General features: G+C 36.3%; 1 protein-coding gene across 8 annotated transcripts in view; it reads left to right on the top strand.

The window, feature by feature from the left end:
- Positions 1–24,652, top strand: part of RNF13 (ring finger protein 13) — a 132,973-nt gene that overhangs the window by 8,734 nt on the left and 99,587 nt on the right. For 3 of the 8 annotated variants that reach the window (XM_060394880.1, XM_060394885.1, XM_012101521.4), the window contains exons 2-4: positions 13,382–13,449; positions 15,516–15,645; positions 21,906–21,986. In XM_060394880.1, coding sequence (XP_060250863.1) covers positions 15,532–15,645; positions 21,906–21,986 — 195 coding nt within the window. In that variant the 5' untranslated portion in view covers positions 13,382–13,449; positions 15,516–15,531. Of the gene's footprint in view, positions 1–13,381; positions 13,450–15,515; positions 15,646–21,905; positions 21,987–24,652 lie in introns of those variants that run through there. The other 5 variants (XM_042235704.2, XM_042235705.2, XM_004003261.5 and 2 more) reach the window with 3 other exon arrangements.

Genomic DNA, 24,652 nt, shown 5'->3' with positions numbered 1-24,652 from the left:
TAAATTTGGAAAACTCAGCAGTGGCCACAGGACTGGAAAAGGTCAGTTTTCATTCCAATCCCAAAGAAAGGTAATGCCAAAGAATGCTCAAACTGCTGCACAATTACACTCATCTCACATGCTAGTAAAGTAATGCTCAAAATTCTCCAAGCCAGGCTTCAGCAATATGTGAACTGTGAACTCCCTGATGTTCAAACTGGTTTTAGAAAAGGCGGAGGAACCAGAAATCAAATTGCCAACGTTTGCTGGATCATGGAAAAAGCAAGAGAGTTCCAGAAAAACATCTATTTCTGCTTTATTGACTATGCCAAAGCCTTTGACTGTGTGGATCGCAGTAAACTGTGGAAAATTCTGAAAGAGATGGGAATACCAGACCACCTGACCTGCCTCTTGAGAAATCTGTATGCAAGTCAGGAAACAACAGTTAGAACTGGACATGGAACAACAGACTGGTTCCAAATAGGCCCTGCTTATTTAACTGTATGCAGAGTACATCATGAGGAACACTGGTCTGGAAGAAGCACAAGCTGGAATCAAGATTGCTGGGAGAAATATCAATAACCTCAGATATGCAGATGACACCACCCTTACAGCAGAAAGTGAAGAGGAACTAAAGAACCTCTTGATGAAAATGAAAGAGAAGAGTGAAAAGATTGGCTTCAAACTCAACATTCAGAAAACGAAGATCATGGCACCTGGTCCCATCACTTCATGGCAAATAGATGGGGAAACAGTGGAAACAGTGTCAGACTTTATTTTCTTGGGCTCCAAAATCACTGCAGATGGTGACTGCAGCCATGAAATTAAAAGACGCTTACTCCTTGGAAGGAAAGTTATGACCAACCTAGAGAGCATATTAAAAAGCAGAGACATTACTTTGCCAACAAATGTCCATCTAGTCAAGGCTATGGTTTTTCCAGTAGTCATGTATGGATGTGAGAGTTGGACTGTAAAGAAAGCTGAGTGCCGAAGAATTGATACTTTTGAACTATGATGTTGAAGAAGACTCTTGAGAGTCCCTTGGACTTCAAGGAGATCCAACCAGTCCATCCTAAAGGAGATCAGTTCTGAGTGTTCATTGGAAGGACTGATGTTGAAGCTGAAACTCGAATACTTTGGCCACCTGATGGGAAGAGCTGACTCATTTGAAAAGACCCTGATGTTGGGAAAGATTGAGGGCAGGAGAAGGGGACAACAGAGGATAAGATGGTTGGATGGCATCATTGACTAATGGACGTGAGCTTGGGTAAACTCAGGGAGTTGGTTATGGACAGGGAGGCCTGGCGTGCTGTAGTCCATGTGGTCGCAAAGAGTCGGAGATGTCTGAGCGACTGAACTGAACTGACGGCTATCTGTGTGAATGTGGGGCAGTATCTCACTGTGGTTTTGATTCACATTTCCCTAAGGACTGATGACGTTGAGCATCTTTTTATGTGCTTCTTTGGCCATATGTGTGTCTTCTTTGAAGAAATGTCTATTCTAATTTTTTGCCTATGTATTAGTTGAATTGTTTGCTTTTTTATTATTGAGTTTATGTTTTATGTATTCTGAATACTAGATCCTTATCAGATGTATGATTTGCAAGTATTTTCTTCCATTTTGTGGGCTGTCTTTTCATTTTCTTATTAATATCCTTTGATGCATGAAAGTTTTAAATTTTGATCAAGCTCAATTTATTTTTGTTTCTTATACTTTCAATGTCATATTTAAGAATCCATTGTGTAATCCAAGATCATGGGGATTTACTCCTTTATTTTCTTCTAAGAGTTTTATCATTTTTGCTCTTACATTTAGGTCATTTAATTATTTTGAGTTAAATTTTGCATATTGTGAATTTAGGGTTATAGCTTCATTGTTTTGCATGTGACTATCCAATTGTTCCAATACCACTTGTTGAAGAAAGTGTTATTTCCTTGTTGAAAGATCTTGGCACCTTTATTGCCAATCTTTTTGGCCATAGAACTATGGATTTATTTTTGGACTCTCAGTTCTGTTCCTTTGGTCTGTATGTCTATCCTTAGGCCCATACCACATTGTTTTGATTATGGCTTTATAGTAAGATTTTAAAATTGGAAAGTGTGAGTCCTCTAGCTTTGTACTTCTTTTTCAAATTTACTTTGAACTATTCAGGGCCTGTTGTGGTTTCATATGAATTTGAAGATTAACTTAACCATGTCTGCATTAAAAAGGCTGTTGGAATTTTGATAGGGAATGTATTAAATCTGTAGATTGGTTTGGGTAGTATTGCCATCTTAGCAATATATAGTCTTTTTTTTTTTTTTTTTTTTGGTCACACCGTGTGGCTTGCAGGGTCTCAGTTCCCTCACCAGGGATTGAACGTGGACCACAGCGGTGAAAGCCTGGAATCCTAGCCACTGGGCCACCAGAGAATACCTCAACAATATTTAATCTTATAATACATGGGTTATCTTTCCATTTATTTAGGTCTTTGATTTCATTCAGCAGTGTTTTGTGGTTTTCTATGTACAAGTCTTTCACTTCCTTATTAAATTTATTCCTGGGTATTTTATTCTTTCAGATACCTTTATAAATGCAACTGTTTTCTTTTGGATTATTCATTGCTGATATGTAGAAGCATGACTGATTTTTGTGTGTAGCATTAACTTCTTTTAATGGTCATTTACCTTCTTTTTTAACTTTATAAGCTGGATCACATAAGTAAATAAGAGAGTGGGAAGTGGAACACTAAAGAATTTTAATCTCGATGTATGATTATTGTGAATATTAGTAGTATGGGATGTCCTTTTAGCATAGTGTTGAATGATTATCTACTTATGCTATTGCATTCCTGGTATCAGATTGCATACACTTGGTCATTATAATATAGATAAGAATATTTTATTTTCTTTAAGCTTAAAGAAAGGTGGGGATATTTATTTTTAAAGTTAATTTTTTCTGCAACTTAATTCTGGTGTTACGGAGAAAGCCTTAGGGATAAACCATGTTTATCATTAAATCTAGTTCAGAAATCCATGAAAATAAGGTTGGAAATAGTTGTTGTTTAGCCACTGAGTTGTGTCTGATTCTTTTTGCGACCCCATGGACTGTAGCCCACTAGCCCCTCTATCCATGGGAATATGGGAGTATTCAGTATACAGGCAAGAAAACAGGAGTGGGTTGCCACTTTCTTCTCCAGCAGATCTTCCTGACCCAGGGATTGAACCTGCATCTCCTACATTGCAGGTGAATTCTTTACCACTGAGCCACCAGGAAAGCCCTTGGAATGGTAGCTGATTTGAATATGTAAATTATTATTTATATACATTAGTTTACCTTTCTTAGTTTTCCTTGAAAGAGAGTTTCAAATATTTAGCCTTAAAATTTCATTATGAACAATTTCATCTGTTCAAATTTAATATGAACAATTTCAATCTTACACATAATTAAATAAGTGCAAATTTGTATAGTAATCAGATGGTCTGAAAGGGCTGGCATTTCATGATACTCACCTGTATTTGAATGGTAGCTCCATTATTTAAGAGGTAAGCATTGTTGGGCAAGTTACTTAAGAAAGTGCATACTTTTAATGTGCTTGCTATATTCTCAGCACTGCTATAAGCACTTAAAAGTTATTTATCTAATTCTCAGTTTCCTATATTTATGGAAAGATAGTAAGACCTTCCACCATCTGTTCATACTGTTGGAATTATTAAAAGAAATAATGCATATTAAATACATAGCCAGACATTTAAAAAAATAATTTATAGCATATGTAACTTATTATCTAACACCAACAAAGATGAGAAAAGGATAATCAGTGTTTGAAATGTACATTTATTTGGAATTATAAATATTAATAGGAATATTCTCTCTGGAAAGCAATTGGCTACATGTATAAAGTTTTAGATCGTTTCCTTGGCATAGTGATTCCACATTTAGGAATCTATACTAAGGAAACAATCTGAAATATGGAAAGAGATTTATATTTATCATAGAATTATTTATAATTGCAATAGGTAGATTCAACTTAATATTAAACAGTTGAGGGATAGTTAGAGAAAGTCATGATTTAGCCATATAATGTAACATTCAGCAGCTGTTGACAAAATGTTTATGAAGAGTTTTAATAACAAGGGAAAATGATACAACTTTAAGTAAAAAAGCATACAAGTCATAATACAATAAGTATAAAAATGATAATAAAATACGGATTGGAAAAAAAACTGCCAGTAGTGGTTGGATCAGAGAAGTAGAACCAGTGTGAATGATGTGGGTGATACAGAATAAGGGAATAGACTTTTAAGAAATTGTGGTATCTGATTAAGGAGTGTATCAATGACAGTGCTGTTGCTGTTGTGCTGTAATATGTTGGGTGAACTGGGCCCTTATGGGTCGGCTGGGTGGTTGGAGAGCGAGGGTGTGTAGGGACCTGTGAGAATGAACCAGAACACATGGGGATGGACACTCATGTCATCTGTGAATGTTAAACTTTGGGTAATCAGTATTGTCTTCATATCTTCTACTGAGCATTATTTTTAATATTAGAAAAAACCATAAACATTTTGTTAGATAACAATATAATGAATAATGTGTAAGGATTAGAGGCTGATTACAGTGGCCTTAACTTAAATCAGTAAATGGTGGATTTACCTGGCCGAGAACTTTGATCTGTACTTTACAACTCTCCTCATAGTCTTTGCAGTTCCAACTTCAAAAGCTGAGTTCAGTTTGTCAGGTTCTGAGAGGAATCACAGTGATTTTTATAGCTGGTAAATTTTCATTCATCTGTACTGCTGGTATTTAGACAAGCCTCAAATAATTTGTTTTGAGTTTTGGAAGAAATTGTGTTGGTTGATATAAAATATGTATGTGTATATTTTAATTTTGAAATGATCTCATTTCTAGAACAGTACAGGGACCTTTTCTTTCCTTCCTTAATCATTTGAGAGTAATTTGTTAACCTCATATTCTGTACTCACCAGAAACTTCAGTGTAAGATTCCTACAAACAAGGATCTCTTCCTTTGAGAAATGACTGATTTGGGGGCTACAGCAAGGGAAATACAAGATGGGACAAGAAAATCTTGTGCCAGGAAACAGAGACATGCTCAAACATGATGAGATTGTTGTTGGTTAGTTGCTAAGTCTTATCTGACTTTTGCAACCCCATGGGCTGTAGCCTGCCAGGCTCCACTGTCCATGGGATTTTCCAGGCAAGAACACTGGAGTGGGTTGCCATTTCCTTCTGCAGGGGATCTTCCAGACCCAGGGATCAAACCTGTGTCCCTTGCATTTGGAGGTGAATTCTTCCCACTGAGCCACCAGGGAAGCTGGGGGTTATTCACATAGGCCCAGTATAATCACAAGATTTCCTGAAAGTGGCAGAGGAGGAGTTTGGAATGAAGTGATAATGAGAAGGAATCAATATGCCATTGCTGGCTTTGAAGATGGGGCATGGGTCACCTGAGCCAAGGAACTTGGGCAACTCCTAGAAGCTGTTAAGCATAACAATCAGTTGTTGCGTAAGTTAAAACATTTTGTTTTAAAACATACATGGATAATAACCTAGACTAGAGTAAGAAATTTGTGTGAATTTTAAAAATAAGTGATACGTCAAAGACTGTGGGTGCCCTTTCAGATTCTGCACCAATGGCCACGATGAACACTCATGGCCATGTACTCACTTTCCTTTTTCCCTGTTATTAAGTGAGAGAAGCACTGTCTCACTTAAATACTGGTAAGAGCAGAAAGGTAACTGTGTAAATTATAAATTCATTTTCTTTCTGCTCCAGATTCACCCTTCAGTACCTTCTCTGCAGTAATGGACTGGACTCTAACCATTTCTCCTTTACAAAGAGCATGATGTTAAGCTTTACTAGGTGCTAAAAGGGTCAGGGTGCTGGAGGGGAAGGGATTTTCTTCCTTCTTAGTTTCCTAGTGTTCCCTTTCCTAGCTGTGTGTGTGTCCTGTTCCCCTCCCCCATTCCCTGGGGACATCTGGTGGTGCTCTGCCTCAGCCACATGCCCAGAGTAAACAGGTCCTCACTGGTCCTGCAGTCCCGGTCCAGACCTGCCTTGCCATGGCCCTTCTAAAGTGGACACCATGTATGTCAGGCCTTGTGCAGGCAGTGCCTTGACATCTGCATGCCTGTGCACCAGCCTTGGCTTGCTTTTACCCAGGGAATTGTCTCCTACAGTTCTCTTCACACGCGTACTATGCATTCTTGTGCCTGTAGCAGTGTCCTGACTACCTCTGCACACTTGCACAGCAACCTCATAACCCCTGCATTCCAGAGAAGGGTTTCCTGCTTGTCTGGCAGTGTTGGACCAGCTCTGGTTCGCACAGTCTGATGAAATTCTCTGTTATCGCGTGTGTTGCAACCAGCGCTTCACCAGTGAGAAGCTCCAGGTTTGAGGAGGGGACACTTCTCCCAGGTTTAGTCTTTTGGGGTACTCTCCCTCAGCTTTATTTTTCCCATCAGAATTTAATAATTATTTTTCTTTAAAAAATTACAAATGGCTTTATTGACTTACAGCTGGCAAATAATACATATTTAAAGCTTATGCTTTTATTAGCTTTGACATATTTGTATAACAGTGAAACCATCGCCATACTGAAGTTAATGTTTTTGTTTGGTATATGTTAAATAAAATGAAATAAACTTTAGAAAGTTTATTTTGAAATGTGCAGGTAAATGTAAAATAAAATCATGAGAGTCCCACCACCCAGAGTTTACACATACATGTTAACAGGTTGTTTCATTTCATAGTATTTATGCATCTTATGAATGTAAACATGAAATATTTTTAACAGTAATACAGAAAAGAAGCCAAGAACTGAGTCTTGGAGTGATATTTTAAGAAGCAGTTGTTATCATCAGTGGGAATGGGATGTCTTGATCTGGCACCCCATACTCTTACACCATTGATTTAGTAGGATAAATTTCATGCCCCAAACAGTGTATGGGGCATTGAGCATGCTCAGCTTTTTGTTCAGAAATTATGCATAAATTAAAGGAAAAGGGTGGAGTGGGAATAATGGATATGAGAATTCGTTCATTTATTGTAGTATTTACACGTAGAAATTGAGTCCCCTAAAATAGGAAACTGGAATGATAACACAAGTTACTTTTCCCTGCAGTGTTTTTGTTTTACTTGACAAGGTTGTTCTGAGGATTAGATGGAAAAACATTCACATCAAATACTTAGCAGAGCGCTTATGTCAAAATTAGTAAATTCTCTACTGATCTGTGTATAGTGGTGATACTGATATTTGTGTGAAGCATCATAAAAAATTTTGATTCAGAAGATTGATATTTTGAAGTATAGATACACTAGGCATGAAGTATTGATGCATATATTTTAAAATATTTATTTGGCTGTGCCAGGTCTTGGTTGCTGCATTTGAGATCTTCAATTTTAGTTGCAGCATGTGGGATCTTTAGTTGTAGCTTGTGAACTCGTAGTTCCCTGACCAGGGTACATGGAGTCTGAGCATTGGAAGCTCACAGTCTTAACCACTGGACCACCAGGGAAGTCTCTGCTGGGCCTGATTTGATAACCTAGAAAACCATAATTTTCTACACTGTTTCCCCAAATGATGCTTAAGAGTCTAATGTTATGAAAGCAATTCATTGTCAATTGTCTGTCTTGTTTGCTGCATGGCTTGTTGCTGGGGTTGGCGTTGGCACTGGTGACAATGGTGGTATTGAAGAGAAATATGTTTATTTTTTGTCTACATTCCTACTTCCCTCCCTCCCTTCTTTCTCTTCCTTCCTTCCTTTCTCCTTTTTCTTGCTCTATACCTTTGACTTACAAGAAGTTTATAAATAACGACTTGCTATAGTACTTGCCAGTCTATAGTTGAGAACAGTGTTTTTCAAATTTGGCTTGATCATGTGGATTCACTAGGGGATGTTTTTAAGAAATAAAATTATAAGTCTTCTGTCTGAATCTCTGGGGAGGGACCTGGGAATATTTATTTTTACCACAAGCCCCTGGATGATATGTGCTATAGACACGTTACTAGATCCCATCTCACGTGCACTGAATGAAAAGATAACAACTCTGGGTTGAACATGTCTGGTTTTTAGTAGTTGCTTATTGTTTGTTGATTCGGTATGTGTGATCTTAATAGGCTTCTGCTTGCTAGCTTTCATAATATTTCCATGTCGTCAGAAAAACAAAGCAAAACAAAATCTTGTTTTAAAGACAAGCTGCTTTATTTTTGCTTTTTTTCATTTTAAAAATAGAGGGAGATTTCCCTGGTGGTCCAGTGGTTAAGACTGCGAGCTTCCAATGTGGGGGGCATGGTTTTATCCCTGATTGAGGAACTAGGATCCCACTTACAGCACTGCGTGGCCAAAAAAAAAAAAAAAAAAAAAAAATTCAATATCATAGATAGAAGAAAATGCACAAAACATTTGTATATGGCTTCAAGAACAATTATAGTGCAAATTCCATCTCATGGCAGCCCAGGTTGCGATGTGGACTATTGCTGGCATCCCAGAAGCATCTATTTCTTGGTCACACCCCTTCCTTACCTTTCTTGACCTCAAGACATCACAATCTTGATTTTTATGATGATAATGTCCTCATTTTTCTTTACCTTTTTACCTCTTAAATGTGAATCTGTACAGAATATCTTCTGTTTTGTCTTTTAAAGAACTTCATGTGAGTAGAATCATAGTGTTCGCCTTTTTATGACTTGTTTCCTTTGCTCAGGGTTATTCTTACGAAATTCATCTGTATTAGTCATACAGCTTTGATTTGTTTTCCTTATTGTACGGAACTACGTTATATGCCCATGCAAAAATTTAATTCTACTTTAATGCATAATGCTCAATAAAGTTTATTATCAAAAAGGATAACTCATTGCCTATGTCTGTATAAGGACAATGGAGATAATTGATTGGAGGAAGAACAGGACCTGACTTTTCGCCACTTAGTAGTAGAAATATCCTTGATTATATTATGTCGATGTATTTTTAAATTGAGGTAACATTGGATTATGCTTACATTATATTTTGATCTCTGTACATACTACAGCATGCTCACCACTGAAAGTTTGATTTTCATCTGTCACCTTGCATTTGACCCATTTTCCCATTTTGTCTTTCCTCAGCCCCTTTCCACTCTGGTAACTACTGATTATCTTCATTTGGTTTGTTCCTTTAGTTAGTTAGTTATAATCCACATCGCATGAAATCATATAGTACTTCTCCTTCTCCATCTGACTTATTTCACTTAGCATAATATCCTCAAGGTCCATGTGTCTTGTTATAAGTGGTAAGACTTGATTTTTTTTTTTAATGGCTAAGCAGTATTCTGTATGCTTACCAAATCTTTTTTATCCACGTGTTGACAGGCATTTAGGTTGTTTCATATCTTGGTTATTATAAATAATGCTGCAGTGAACATAGGGGTGCATATATCTTTTTGAATGAGTGTTTTCATATTCTTTGGATAAATATCCAAAAGTGTAGCTGGATCATATGGTAGTTCTCTTAATTTTTTGAGGCCTCTCCATGTTATTTTCCATATTATTTCCATAAAATGACTGCATCAATTTACATTCCCAGTAACAGTGTTTGAGGGTTCACTTTTTTCTACGTCTTCACTAACACTTATTATTGCTTGCCTTTTTGATAATAGTCATTCTGATGGGTGTGAGGTGTTATCTCATTGTGGTTTTGATTTGCATTTCCCTGATAATTAGTGATATTGATCATCTTTTCTTGTTCATGTCATCTGCAAATAGTGATGGTTTTACTTCTTCCTTTCCAGTTTGGATGCCTTTTATTTCTTTTTCTTGCCTAATTGTTCTGGCTAGGACTTCCAGTACTATGTTGAATAAGAGTGGCAAAAGTGGGCGTTTTGTCTGACTCCTCATCTTAGAGGTATAACTTTCAGTTTTTTGCTGTTGAGTGTGATAGTAATTGTGGATTTGTTTTTTATAACCTCTGTTATGTTGAAATACATTCCTTCTACATCTATTTTATTGAGTTTTTATGTAAATAAGTTTTGAATCTTGTCAAATGCTTTTTCTGTATCTGTTGAAATGATCAAAGACTTTTATCTTTCATTTATTAATATTGTATAATTGCATTAATTTGCAGATGTTGAACCATTCTTTCTTCCCTGAAATAAATTCCACTTCATTATGGTTTTAATCAATATGGTTTGAATATGTTTTTAAATGTTGCTGCATTCAGTTTGCTGGAATATTGTAGAGGATTTTGTATCTGTGTTTTATCTACTTATCTATTGGCCTATAACTTTTTTTGGCATATATGTGTTGTCCTTGTCTGGTTTTGGGATCATGGTACACACTAAGCAACGGGAATAGTTTGTATGAGTCCCAGAGGGAGAAACCTGTTTGCTAACCTCTTAAAGTTTTGGTTTATTTGTTTCATTTGTTTGAAAAATCAATTTGTCATGGAATCTGAAAAAAGCTTGCATTGATTGACAGTAAAAGTAAAAAGTCTTAGGTGAGGCTTGCTTTTAGTTTAGCTGACTTCATGTTAAAGAAATTAGCTGGGCAACCTTCAGCTCCTCTGCAAAGAACTATTGAGTATCTTATTTTTGCTTAAAAAGTTAAGCCCTGATGTTGTCATTTTTTTCCCCATTGTAACACTTTTGCTCATGATAGTGTTTCAACCATTTCTTTAAAAGCATTAAAAAGTATGCTTTATGGGAACTTAACTGTAGATATGTTCAGTAGTTCTCAGTTGAACTCTTAGAAGTCATATTATAAAGTTATTGATATATTCACTTGTATGAATTGAGCACACTGTTCTGGAGGAAATTTTATGTAACTTTATGTAAAATTTTATGTAATTTTATGTAAACAACATGACGAGCACATTGGTTTTTAAAATTTTTTTACAAGTCTTTACTAAAATGTGATTTGGCTATTATAAATTTTACAGTAAAATAGTTAACTAGCTGTTTCAGATTTTTTTTCTGTTAGTGCTTTCTGTAGTACATACTCTTTTGATGTGGTTTTGAAGTATATGATACATTTTTGGAGAAAAATAAATTGAAATTACTACCTAGTAAATCATTTTTCAAGTTAGGAAAAGATTACCATTATTTTAGCAGTGGGTTATTTTGGTCAAGTTTTTGAAATCCTAGTGATACGCAAGAATAGTTTGAGAACCAATGCAATATGAGCTTATTCAGAGTCATACTTACGGAGATGGTTAGCTGTTTTATGAGTGTTTTTTGGCACTGAGCCAGTTGATGTCAGCTATGTCATCTTCAGAGTTAAAGGTTATTTGAAAAGCAAATTCCTGAAAGCAGTGTTGGTCTTAAACACTTGCTAAATGCATCTCCATTTGTAACATTTAGAATGTAAAAAGTTTATAGTGAATTTTTTTTAGATGAGTTGCATGATATTGTCACAAATTTAAATGTGAGGTTAGGATTTATTCTGCTGCTTGGGGAAGTTTTAAGTTTTGCAATTATCAGAATAGCATTTGATGAATAACTGGCGTCTGTGCTCTTAAGCCATATGGATAATCACATGTAGCCGCCAAGGTACTCAAATTCAGAAGGCCAAGAGAATTAAGGGTTGTTCCTCAAAATTAAATTATTACTGTTACTATTCTTTTGGCTGTGCTGCCTGGCATGTGGGACCTTATTCCCTAACCAGGGATTGAATCCACACCCTCTTGCTTTGAAAGTGTGGAGTCTTAACCACTGTACTACCAAGGAAGTCCCTGGTTCCTCAAGAAATTGTGCATCAAAGGACACTATGGAGAGTGAAAAGAAAACCCATGGAATTGGTGAAAATGTTTTTCAATCATATATCTTACAAGGGAAATATATGCAGAATATATAAAGAACTTTCACAGCTGAACAGCAACTACATTGACAAATGAATGGATAAATAAGATGTGGTATATGTATATACAATGGAATATTGCTTAGCTACTAAAAAGAATGAAATAATGCCATTTGCAGCAACATGGATGGACCTGGAGATTGTCATATTCAGTGAAGTAAGTCAGACAGAAAAGAGATAATATTGCTTATATGTTGAATCTTAAAAAAAAAAAATACAAATGAACTTTTTTACAAAACAGACTCAGATTTAGAGAACATACTTACAGTTACTGGAGGAAGGGTAGGGAGGAGGGATAGTTAGGGAGTTTGGGATTGACATGTATACTCTGCTGTATTTAAAATAGATAACCAACAAGGACTGACTGTATAGCACAGGGAACTTTGCTCAGTAATCTGTAGCATTCTAAATGGGAAAAGAATTTGAAAAAGAATAGATACATGTGTATGTATAACTGAATCACTTTGCTTTACACCTGAAACTAACACACCATTGTTAACCAACTATACTCCAATATAAAATAAAAAGTTTAAAGCAGGAAGCTAATTCAGCCTCCAGTAATGGGGATTCCATTAAATCTATTAAAGAATATCTGTACAAAGTATCTTGTCATTATACACCATGTTTTAGACCAGTAGTTTTCATTTTATATATCAGTCAGATATGCAGGCCCAATATATGAAATGATTTTAAAATATTTGAAAGGGGTGGAACCCCTAGAGGGCCTCATGTACTATTGTCTATTAGGGTTCTTGAGGCGATGTTAATGGTACAGGGTTTGTGATTTAAATTTTTTTTGAATGTAGTAATGAATTAGGAAAATATTCATAAGGCAGTAAATGAAAATAATAGGTAACAAAACATGTATAGTGTATTCCAGTTTTGCTAAATATATATGTTTGAATTTGCATATAGCTAAAAGAATGGGAGGTTATACCTCAAAATATAGACACTGATTATTCTTTTATTTGGTGATTATGAATGATGTCAATTTTTCTCCCATTTTCTACAATGAAATTAGAATAAGAATTAGTTTTGTAAATAGACTTTAGAAACTCCTGAATGTGTTATTTTGAAAAAGGCAATAAAAGCAAAAATGTATAGCCAAAACCTAGTTGATGTTATTAAAAACACACACAGACACACACACAGCAAAAGAAGTTGATACCACAGTGACCACTGTGCCGTGAGCATTGGACTGAAGTCCTTGAGTGCCTGTTTGAGCATAGGTCCGTTCCTCTACCTTCTGGACACTGCCCTTGGGTATTGATGCTATTTTCAGTTGGGCTTTAGCATGTAGACTTCAGAGGCAGAGTGCCTGGGATTGAATACTGGCTCTGCTATTACTCATTATTTGATCTTGGACAAGTTACTTAATAGGGCCTGAGTTTTCCCAACTATGAAATGACACCTAATAGTGTGTTGTTAGGATTAGATGAATTAAATTCAATAACATGCCTAGAGCAATGCCTGGCACTTAGTAAGTGGTCAGTTATAGTTGTTGGGATTATTATTATTCCTATCATTAGAGTTATTTTCCTTCTAAATTCTCTCTTCCTCTCCCTCCCCTAAAGGTAGCTGGGAATTCCAAAACTTTACGAGTGAAGTCATACTTCTTATTCAGAGTAACTTTGCCAAACAGGTCAGTGGTCAGTATATTGTATACTAATTCTTTCTAGTAAAATTTAGTAGCATCCACACTTTATTTTATAAGGATTTTTATGTTTTTATGGTGTGATTTCTGCCCAGAAATGGTATACTGTGGTTCTGATGGGGGTCCCCAAGACCACCCTCAAGTTCACTGCTTCGCTATCTTAGTGGACTTACAGGACTCAGCATATGACTACTCATGATTCTGATTTATTACAGTGAAAGGGTACAGAGCAGAATCAGCAAAGGGAAGAGGTGCATGGAGTAAAAGTCCAGAGGAAACCAGGTGTGAGCTTATAAGAGTCTCTGGAGTCACAGGGGATATGCTTAATTTCTCAGCAGTGAGTTATGATGGCACATGTGAAATGTCTACCAAGGAAGCTCATTAGAGATTCAGGGCTCAGGGTTTGTACTGAGTGAGGGCTGTTTAGGTAGGCGCCCTCCACCCAGCATGTACCAAATTCTCAGACTCCCAGAAAGGAAGCAGGTGTCCACCATAAACCACATTGTTTGCAGCATTTAGACACAATGAGCTGTTCTTATCAAGGACTGATAGCAATCCTCCTGAAATCTTAAGTTCTCAGATGCCAACAATTGGCCAACCTTGCAAGCAGATCTTTCTAAGGACAGCAGTCTCAGGCCTGCTGTGTTTAACTCTTTTCTCAACAGAGATATATTATAAAAATGTATTTTTCCTAAGACATTCATATCAGTAAATCTATAAATCTTGAAAACAGCGTTATTGAATTATATAATACACCATAAAATTTACCCATTTAAAGTGAAAAGTGCAGTTATTTTTAGTAAATTTATAGAGTTGTGCAATCATCAGCACAGTCTTAATTTTAGAACATTTTCATTGTCCTGAAAAGAAACTCCATTTCCATGAGCAGTCATTTCCATTCCTATCTGTCCGCCTGTCTCCCTCTTAGCCCCATCCCCAGGCAACCACTAATTTATTTTTTGTCTTTGTTGAACAAATCTATACATTTAATGTATTTTTACCTTTATTTCATTTCTGCTCTTAATGGCTTTTGTAAGACAGTAGTTCAAAAATTATTCAAGAATATTTCTCTTCCAGTGTGTTTGAAAGAGTCAGAGTTTGAGTCTATCTGGTAGTCTCTAAGTCTAAAGCCTTACAAGCAGCAGTCGTCATCAAAATTGTTATTATATGAATTTGTGATAAAGAAATAATTATATGGGTCTTGTCTTTGCATACTTCATTCTCACCATTTAAAAAGTATACTATACAGTTGGTTGAGGCTTCCCAATGAGAATTTTGATACTTTACCATTTAGTTCTTTCATGGCATCTTTTTGCTGTAAGATAAAGATTCACGTAGAAAATTGAATGAGGTTGGGAGAGGTAGCTACACTAGTGCCATTGGGAGAAGGCACTAGGTGTAGAGAGGCACTAGAGAGGCAAAAAGGTGTGTTATGTATTGTTAGGAGGGAAAGGACAAAAAGTATTACTTTATAATAAATGGCTATTTAAAAAAAATTCTCTAATGTGGGTATAATATTCAAAGATAAATAAAACATACATTTACAAATTATATTTTTAAATTACCATAATTCTTTAAGATTGTAAAAAATGTTAAGTCAAGGTGCTTGTGCATTTTTAAATCATTATTTTGATTGAAATCTAGTTTCTCCCACAAATTGAGTTAGTAGACAAGCTGTACTGTACCTACTCCAGTATTCTTGCCTGGGAAATCCCATGGACAGAGGAGCCTGGCGGGCTAGGGTCACACAGAGTCAGACACACTGAGCAGCTAACACACACTATAAAGCGAGAACTGCGGGAGGATCTTTATTATGTAGCTAAAACAGAACTTAGTCACCATGAGTTAAGTAGGTATTGACTAACACTGAGTTTTACTTAAATGTCCAAATCTGTGTAAACAGTTATGCTTTTGAAATACTAGTTTCATTTTAATGTTAATCCATGTTTATAATTTAAAAGATATTTTTGGACATCAGGAATGAATCTAGCATATAACTTATTTTCAGAGACAAAGCCCCAGAACTTACTGTTACTCCTCTGCTTGTCTTCCAGGTGATTCTACAGCGAGATGCTGCTCTCTATAGGGATGCTCATGCTGTCGGCCACACAAGTCTATACCATCTTGACTGTCCAGCTCTTTGCATTCTTAAACCTCCTGCCTGTAGAAGCAGACATTTTAGCAGTAAGTAAATTTAAACAGTAAAATTTATTCATGTCTAAAAACATCCCTTAAAGAAAAGTTTTTTGTGTTAGTTCTAAATGATAGAGTGAATAATGAAATAATGAAATCTTACAGTGTTTACTTACAAACATGTAAGTTCATACATGTATTTGTTACTTGAGAGTGTAAGTGCTCGTTTTTTAGTTGGTTGATCTCTAACATAAGATCTCATGTACAATAAGTACCTGATAAATGTTGCTTGTGAGAGTGTTTGTGCTCTCTTTTGAGTGCTGGTGCCCACATTGATTTACATGCTACGTGTTTACATAGAATCTTAATGTTTTTTCCTGGTCCCCAGTGTATCTGTAATGACTTTGATAGTGATATTTTAAAAAATTGTACAAATGGCCATAAAAGTTTTTAACTTAATGTTAATGAGTCCAGAGGAGAAGCCTAACGATTTTATCTTTGATGGTGGGTAGAAAAATTTTTAGAGAAGAAGGCTGCTCATCAAAATCTTTTAGTCCTTTCTGAGCTACTGTCTTACTGTCCTCTATACTGGGAAGTGTATATACTTACTATTTCTCATTTCTGTGAAGCTAGAAAAAGAATTAACTGTATCTGTACATGTGATATGTGTGTGTGGATACACCTATACTCTTGGTACTATGCTAAGGATTTATTGGTTTTTTTCTTTCTGGGTGCAAGCAATTTGCTTATTAATATTAGAAAGAGAAGGGTCAAAATTGTTGCTGACCAAACTTTATTGTGGTCCTTAGCCATGCTTCTTCATACTGTGACATTTGTGGAAGGGCCTAGAATCACTGCAGAACTTTAGAGAGCAAGGCTGGTTTCCATACCTTTTTTCCCTTCTCTTCTGACATCTGCTACTCCTTGTCTTTCTTTCTTTCCTTTTCACCTGAGGTAGAAGTGTTAATTGCTCAGTGGTGTCCGACTCTTTGTGACCCTATGGGCTGTAGCTCACCAGGTTCCTCAGTCCATGGGATTCTCCAGGAAAGAATACTGGAGTGGGTTGCCCGGGAATCTTGTCCAGGGGATCTTCTCAACCCAGGGCTTGAACTGGGGTCTCCTGCATTGTAGGCAGATTCTTTTTTTTTTTTTAACCTGAAGTAAATTGTTCACCTATTCTATGATTCAGCTATGTGAAGGGTTAAATGATTTTCAGTGGATTGCTCTGGGAATATGACTGGCTATGTGATATGGATCAAAATTCTTGGTCATTCTAAATGCTTCCATTTTTAATTTTTTAACTGGCGTGTTATAATGATTAAATAAGGTTAACTGTTCAGAATAGTATCTACACATAGTAAATGTTTTATCTTTTTATCTTCATTATAATTATCATTCTCATCATCTTTCACTCACTCCCTTGGTCTTATGTGACTGTTTAAGTTGTATTTAAAAATATATATATTTATTTATTTAGCTGTGCCAAGTCTTAGTTGCCGTGTGTGGGAGGGAGCTTTCATTGCAGTATATAGGATCTAGTTTCGCAACCAGGGATGGAAGCTGTGCCCCCTGTATTGGAAGCACAGATTCTTAACCACTGGACAACCAGAGAAGTCCCTTAAGTAGTGTTTTTAAATTTAGATAGAGCACAAAATATTAGAGATAGAAGAACAATCAGTCCTTGCGAGCGGTGTTGCCTGTGCCTCAGGCAGGTTAGTGTGGAATGTATGTTGATGTCTTCTAGTGAAGGAACTATTCAGCATGAGAGCTACTTAAATCTGGTCTTTATATTGACCATTAATGCAGAGATAGCTGGTGGGGAGTCGGTTGTGGGGTCATGTGTCTAGGATAAAAGGGGAACTAAAAATTGAGGCAGAGGAACCAGATGTGGTAACACAGTCATTCAGAGGAAGTGAGTTAAAAGGTTGAAAACACTAGCTCTTTCTTTTAATTGAATAAGAACATCACTGTAATCTGTATTTGTAATAATAAAATTTAAGTAAGTTGGAAATCAGGTTGATTCTGGCTCCATTTTGGACAGGTGTTAGAATGTTGCTTTTGAAAAGCTATAGTCAGTGTTAAGTCATGCTGTTTGTATGCCAGATGATTTTGGTTTTGGCAGTTAAATTCTCCCACTTGACTATTACTTTGCTGGCAACAGTTTTGTCCAACTAGTTGGTGAGTTCTGAGAGGATATGGGGGGCTTCCCTGATGGCTCAGTGGGTAAAGAATCTGCCTGCAGTGCAGGAGACAGGAGACGCGGCGCGGGTTCAAGCCAAGGTCAGGAGGGTCCTCAGGAGGGGGAAATGGCAACCCACTCCAGTATTCCTGCCTAAAAAACCCCATAGACAGAGGAGCCTGGCAAGCTACAGTCCAAAGGGTTGCAAAGAGCTGGACACGACTGAATGACTCACACACACATAGGATTCGGAGATGCTACTATACGGTGTATTGCTGACTGGTCAGTAAGTGCCTAGGCCATGGGTACCTGGAAGACAGGACTGTATCTCACTAAACTTTGTGTTTCTGGTACCTCGTAAGAGTCACACAGGAGGAATTCAGTAAATATTTGAGTTGATTAATAGTTTTTCCTTGGAGAGTTCCTTCTTTTATATTTTCTTTTAATAGCATTTATTCCTTGGAACTCTTCTCTTTTCTTTAACCCAAAAGGAAATATGAAGTTATTAATTTGTAAGTTTATATCTAGAAACATGGAACTTTAGAATTGGCAGGGACCTTATACTTTAGAGACAACCAGATGAATGTTGAATATTCTGAGGTCCGTAGGCTACAGTGACTAGTTAGCTTCAAGCTGGACCATGATCTTGTTGAGAAGTAGTATTCATCTTATGTATTTCAGAGAGTCAAACAACCTAATTTTGTTTATTTCCAATCTGCCCTTTGATTCTGTCATAGAGATTTGTTAGAGACATTTCGTTGCTTGGTAGGTGTTCAGGGGGTCAATGGACAGAGTTAGGAGAGAAGCCCCTAGTGGTTTGTAATGTGGATGGATTGGATCATACAGAAAGGTAAGTTAAGCGCTCCAGCAATGGAATTACAATCTGGGCTGAATTCCACTTCTAACACTCTGTGACTCCATGTCCTTGGACAAATGATATAACATCTCTTAAATTTCACTTTACTTATGAAAATGAGATTGGAAAAGAGACAGTATAGGGCAGTGAGTTAAGAGCCAGGGTTCTGAGGCCAGACTGCCTGGATTTGAATCCTGGTTCTTCTTATTTATGAGAGCAAGTTATTTTCAAGCAGGGTATTTTATTATTTAGTCTGTAAAATTAGAATGATGATAATAATAGATGACTTAATAGTATTGTCCTAAAGATTAAGTAAGTGAATACCTGAATAAATGTTTAGCATGATATCTTAAATGTTCCATAATTGTGAGCTACTTGTTGCTTTTTAAGTTGAAGTAAAATACCCTGATGCTGGGAAAGATTAAAAGCAAAAGGAGAAAGGAGTAGCAGAGGATGAGGTGGTTAGATAGCATCACTGACTGAGTGGATATGAATCTGAGCAACTCTGGGAGATGGTGGAGGACAGAGGAGCCTTGCATGCTGCAGTCCATAGGATCACAGAGTCAGACACAACTTGGCGAGTGAATTTAATTGAATTAAATTTCTGTTAAGGCTGCTGTCAAGGAGAGCTAGTTACGAAGAGACTTTTTCAAAATGAGGAGATTAAAACGAAAGCACAGTAATCATTGAGCCTGGGATTCCAGAGAGGAATAATTTTATTTCTATTTTAACAGTGAGTGTGTTTTAATTTCATGAGCAGCAGTGGCCCCCTTGCTCCCCACTGTACTAAAAAAGTAAAGCACTTTTGTACTAAAGATTTTTCTGTTTGTCTTGTTCATGATAGAAACTTTTTTTTTTTTTTTTTTTTTTACAACGTGATTGTAAAAAGCAGTGTGAGCAAAGTAACATTTTGCTTTCTTGAGGAAAGGCAAAGCAATTTCAAAATAACTCTCACTCACTAACAAAACTTGGATTCCACGTCCCAGTGTTACAAGTACTATAGTTCAAGCTAGATATTTTATTTCTGAAATTCTAGCCAAGAGCATGAAACTCCTCAGTAGTAGGAAGTTATAAAAGAGTACTTTAGCACAGCTGTAGGCTTTTCATTTCCTAATCTTAAAAGTACATTTTAGAAAAAGTACTGCCTGTACACATCTGTCTTTTTCTTTGTGTTGATCTAGATCTATTTCCTTAAATAGAGGCTAAGTGTCTTTGGCCTTGGAGGAGTTAAATGGCTGTCTCAAGCTCAAAGCTGATTATAATTTAATCAAATCAATTAAAGAAGGATGTTTTAATTGAGAGATTAAATGATACATTGTGATGATGGAGGTAAAAGCACTTTGTTGACTAAAGCACTTTGTAACCCATAAAGGGAAGTTGCTCAGTCGTGTCCGACTCTTTGCGTCCCCATGGACTGTAGCCTATCAGGCTCCTTCGTCCATGGTACTTTCCAGGCAAGAGTACTGGAGTGGGTTGCCATTTCCTTCTCCATTGTAAACCATAAAGCACTCTGCAAATATGAATTGTTTTTAAAATAAGAATTTACTCTGAAGCATTGCTGGCTTTCAAGTATATTTCCAGGCTGATTATCCAAAGGTAACAGAATAGATAGGTTCAGTGATCAAACTTGGATAGTTGAGTTACAGTTTATTGAATTTATTACAAATATACAGTGAGAAGCATAGATAAAAGATGGGTATGTTAATACACTCAGGATAGGTGAAGAGTCACACTACCCAAATCCTGAATTCCCTGTTATTAGTTTGTCCATAGTTTGTCTCTATGCTGGGCTTCCCTGATAGCTCAGTGGTAAAGAACCCTCCTGCTAATGCAGGAGACGAAGGTTTGATCCCTGGGTTGGGAAGATCCCCTCGAGAAGGAAATGGCAACCCATTCCAGTATTCTTTCCTGGGAAGTCCCATGGACGGAAGGAGCCTGTCGGGTTGCAGGCCATGGGGTCACAACGCATCTGACACCACTTAGTGACTAAACAATAACAAATCTGTATGCTGCATCCACTTTCCCTGGTGACAGTATGTTTCCAGTATAGTTGAGGATGAACAGAGGGACTTAACAGATGGAAAGTGTCTGGATCCAGTGTTTTCTTGCTCTGTTGGAGAGACCTGAGGTATTTACATCTGAACACAGCTGTAATTTGCTGTTAACCTGCAGAGCTGTTGATCCACCTGTCTCTGGCAAATGACACATGAGGCTAAAATGAGGATTTCCAGTGGGTGTTTAATTTAAGGACAGCATTCTGGATGTGTGATCTAATCCATGTTGTGAATATTTAAGATTTGCATCATCGTTCTGTCTTGCGCTGTCTATACACAGCACTCTTGCTTTGTTCCATCCTTTTAATCTGTATTCAAACTAATTGTGTTCAGTTTTTTCTGTCTTTGGCCTACAGTTTACTGACAGCTACCTTAACTTCTGTTTCACTGTGTAAATTTCGCCTATGTTTCAAAAGTTACTTGTTTACCATTTTTGTTTAGTTTCACATCTTCCTTGTTTCTTTTGTTTTCCTTAAAGTACATTGAATACAGCATCTTAAATAATACAGTAATCTCACTTTACAATTATCATTACTGTTATCTTTCATTATAAAACTAGAGCAGATCCTTGTTTTGTTCTGTTTTGGTGGAGGACTGAAATATTGTAGAACAGGAATCTGTATCTATAAGGAATGAGGGGGGTAGTTTTTTAAAGAGATTGAATACCTTCAGTTCTTTATGTGTATGTATTTCATTGAGTTTAGATCTTTCATTTTCAGTCCTGAATAAAAGTGTTCAGATTACTTTAAAAATGGCAGTCTTAAAAGGATGGTTTGATGCTCCTTCCTTCTCTGGGGAAAAGGCATCTTTCCAAGCTAGATCCAGAAATCCAGTAAATCTCTTCCTTTATATCTAGACCTTTATAATATAGAGAAAATAAGATGGAATTCTTGCTGGAAAATAATCTGTCTAGAAAATTATTTGCTAGAGAATTGTCTATGGGGAAAAACTCAGGAAAACAGAAGGTAGTTAAATGTTACAGAATTATTGCTTCTGTTTAATAATAATTACATGAAATCAGAATCCAATTGAAACAGTTATATATATAGTAAATTTTATCCATATATTCCTTTCTTAGTGGATATGCATTTTCAAAGTTGAATTGTGATAAGCTGTGATAGTAAATCAGGATCATGGACAATTTAAATAATTTAAAAAACTTTTCTTTTTAATGTTATGTGTACATTGGTTGTAACTTGATTGTTTTTAATTTTATATTTAGTATAATTTTGAAAACGCATCTCAGACATTTGATGACCTTCCAGCAAGGTTTGGTTATAGACTTCCAGCTGAAGGTTTAAAGGTAAGAAAATAGTAATATATGATTAAAATTACAGGATTTTTAATAAAGTTATCTTTATTGCTCTTTATTTGTTTAAAGAATGAAAATATTTCTTACTGTTACTTATAAAACCTATATATATATTCATTCATAAAGGGCTCAGACTATTGACAAGCTATGAAAAAGAAAGTGAAAATTCCTTGTGATTGTATTTTATTATTCTGAACTAGCTGCTGTTAGCATTTGGCATTTGATATTCCAGATCTGTTCTTCTAGAATATGTGCTATGTGTTTGTTGAGATATATGTACAAATATATGTACAAATATGTACATATGTACAAATATTTGTACATATATATTTATGTACATATAATGAACTTCTGTTTAATGCTAATAGAAATATGTCACTTGGTTACGTGCCATTTTTACTTCATTGTAAACTAGAACATCTTTTCATGCTAATAGACAAGGTTCTGCATTTTAGTTTGCTGTGACTGCATGGTTTTGCAATATCATGAAATACTATGGATTTTTGAATAATTTTGTTTAATTTTTTTACTGTGGGTATTTAGCTTGTCCAAGTTTTGCTAATGCACTTTGCCCATTTTTAAATTAAAATATCCATTCTTATTGCTATGTAAGAATATATATTGAAAGTATTAATCTGTTATTTGCCTTATATGCCTCAGATTGTTGTCCTTCATCTTTTAACTTTAAAGTTTCAGAAGTTATATTTGTGTATTATAGTTGCATATTATTATCTTTCTCTTCTACCTCTGGAGTCATGCTTAAAAAAATCCTTCCGTGCTCCAATATAAGGTTTTTATGTTATGTAAGTGAGAGTACATGAAATTGTATATATATTGTACCACAGAATGTTTTCAGTTTGTTCTAATTTTTTAAAATTCCGTATTTAAGTGCCATAAAAATGTTATTCTCAACTAGGATACCAGGCATCTCTGGGAAGGATGTACCAGTTTTTAAGTTTTTCAAAGATTTTAAATTATTTTTAAAAATCCCAGTATTATACAACTATTTGTCATTGTAAAACTATTTAAACAGGAAAGAGGTATAGAGAGGAAAAAGGAAAAAGCGTTCCTGTACCCTCTTCCTCACCTATACGTATTTCTTTAGAGTTCATCATCAGATGTTATGTGCCCTCACAGTCTTCAGATCCTTTTCTAAATATGTAGTGTTTTTTAGTTCATACATTTATGAACTTATAAAGTTCATAAGTGGTTATCATTATGTATATGAAAGGTTTCTTAATTTTTATAATGAAACCCATCCTAGCTAATTTATCCAGAAAGGAATTTATGAAGGGATAGAGATATTGAGAGTATTGTAGCCTGGAGAAGCAGTTTCCAGACTGTTTCAGCAAAAAAACCTGGAAGTGCCTTGTAGAACTGCCATGATAAAAGATTGATGGCAGCCACTGACCGCCAGAGAAAAGCACAGAACCTTGTCCCTGACCAAGAAGCTTCTGTGGTCTTAAAACAATCTGCCTCTGTGTCTACCCAAGCTGGTCAAAGAGATACCCTTGCCAAACCGTTTCCTCAAATCTGTCACCTGGATTTTTCTAATTGACAGACTCTAGACCACACAGTCTTCCCTGGTGGCTCAGAGGTTAAAGCGTCTGCCCACAATGCAGGAGACCTGGGTTCGATCCCTGGAGAAGGAAATGGCAACCCACTCCAGTATTCTTACCTGGAGAATCCCATGGACGGAGGAACCTGGTGGGCTACAGTCCACAGGGTTGCAAAGAGTCGGACATGACTGAATGACTTCACTTCACTTCACTTCAGACCACACAGTCTAGAAAAGCTATGACAAACTTAGACAGCATATTAACAAAGCAGAGACATTACTTTGCCGATGAAGGTCCGTCTCGTCAAAGCTATGGTTTTTCCAGTAGTCGTGTATGGATGTGAGAGTTGGACCGTAAGGAAACCTGCGTGCTGAAGAATTGATGCTTTTGAATTGCAGGAAATTCAAACCAGGTTTGAATATCAAACCCGATATTCAAGGAAATCAGTCCCAAATATTCATTGGAAGGACTGATGCTGAAGCTGAAACTCCAATACTTTGGCCACCTAATGAGAAGAACTGGCTTGTTAGAAAAGACCATGATGGTGGAAAAAATTGAAGGCAGGAGGAGAAGGGGACGACAGAGGATGAGATGGTTGGATGGCATCACCAATTCAATGGACATAAGTTTGAGCAAGCTCCGGGAGTTGGTGATGGACAGGGAAGCCTAGCGTGTTTCAGTCTATGGGGTCACAAAGAATTGGACCCAACTGAGTGACTGAACTGAGATCACCCAGTTACTAGCTATATATTAATACTTTAGCGAAATACCTGGCTGTGAGGGAGGCTGGATAATATAGTTGTTATTTTTGTTGTTTTGTTCTACTTTGGGAAGGTAGGATCATAGTGTGGGAACAGTGATTTCAAAAAATTTGGGCATTATGAAAGAAGAGTATCCACTATAGTATTTACATTTGATTCCCCCACCTCCCCATATTAGCATTATGTCTTAGAGATCTTTGCACAGCCTTGCTTGGTATTCTGTAACATGAATGACCACCGTTTATTAGTCATATTCTATTAATAAATATTCAGATATTTTGGTTTCTTATCTAAGCCAGTTATTTTGCTAAAATAGGTTTGGACGTGTAATAAATGA

Source organism: Ovis aries, chromosome 1, assembly GCF_016772045.2.
Source record: "Ovis aries strain OAR_USU_Benz2616 breed Rambouillet chromosome 1, ARS-UI_Ramb_v3.0, whole genome shotgun sequence".
Taxonomy (NCBI): domain Eukaryota; kingdom Metazoa; phylum Chordata; class Mammalia; order Artiodactyla; family Bovidae; genus Ovis; species Ovis aries.
The sequence above is the reverse complement of the archived record's forward strand: the minus strand, read 5'-3'. Positions and strand labels throughout refer to the sequence as shown.